General features: G+C 49.8%; 1 protein-coding gene across 7 annotated transcripts in view; it reads left to right on the top strand.

Annotated features, from left to right (window-relative positions):
- Positions 1–344: 344 nt before the first annotated feature.
- Positions 345–801, top strand: part of ATRX (alpha thalassemia/mental retardation syndrome X-linked) — a 304,287-nt gene continuing 303,830 nt past the window's right edge. For 3 of the 7 annotated variants that reach the window (XM_014548450.1, XM_005877141.2, XM_005877144.2), the window contains exon 1: positions 368–630. In XM_014548450.1, coding sequence (XP_014403936.1) covers positions 611–630 — 20 coding nt within the window. In that variant the 5' untranslated portion in view covers positions 368–610. Of the gene's footprint in view, positions 631–801 lie in introns of all 7 variants that reach the window. The other 4 variants (XM_005877140.2, XM_005877143.2, XM_014548452.1 and 1 more) reach the window with 3 other exon arrangements.

Raw genomic sequence — 801 nt, forward strand, 5'->3', positions numbered from 1 at the left:
GAAAAATGTAGGTAATAATAGTGTGTATACCCTCAAGGGTATGAGGATTACATGAAATAGTCCTGATAAAGATTAGTATAGTGCTGGGTATATAGTAAGCTCTCAATAAATGTAAGTTGTTGTTATTAGTTTGCGAATATGTCAAGAAAAGAGGATGCATCAAAAAGCATTTTGGAATAAAGTCAAAATAGTCACTAGCACTTTCAGGTCAATGGGACTAAATTGGTGCGAACCTCTACAAAAAGGTGGAGAGGATCAAATGACTCAGACCGCCTTAGCAACAGGCCCCCAAAGAATGTGAATTTCCGTAGCCAATCAGCATCCGGACTGAGGAGGAGGTAGCCAATGGAGGAAGGAAAGAGGAAGAGGGAGGACGCGCCAATTCTCCTGCCTAAGCCTCGGCCCAACAAAATGGCGGCGGCGGCGGCGTCGCTTTGTTTCCGCGGCTTCTGCAGTGGTGGCAGTAGTCGCGGCCTTTGAGCTGTGGGAAGCGTCCAGCAGCAGCTATCGTGACGACTGAGTGCACTGCATTTCTGTCGTAGCCGGGCGCCAGGAAGCGCGGAGCGACGCCCTACGGTAGCTGAAGCCCATAAGGCTTTGAAGCGAAAACATGACTGCTGAGCCCATGAGGTAAAACACAACCCGGTCTCACGGGTCCTAACGATCTTGGCCTACGCGCATTCTGAGTCTGGGAAAGCTTTGGCTTGGTGGCTCAGACCTGTCTGTTGCTTAGCTGAAAGAGGCATCGTTTTCTCTTTAGGTGAGAAGGGTTTTGGGCTTGGCCGGTAGGTTCCAGCTCCG

The sequence above is a fragment of the Myotis brandtii genome, unplaced genomic scaffold (genome assembly GCF_000412655.1).
Source record: "Myotis brandtii unplaced genomic scaffold, ASM41265v1 scaffold509, whole genome shotgun sequence".
Taxonomy (NCBI): Eukaryota; Metazoa; Chordata; class Mammalia; order Chiroptera; family Vespertilionidae; genus Myotis; species Myotis brandtii.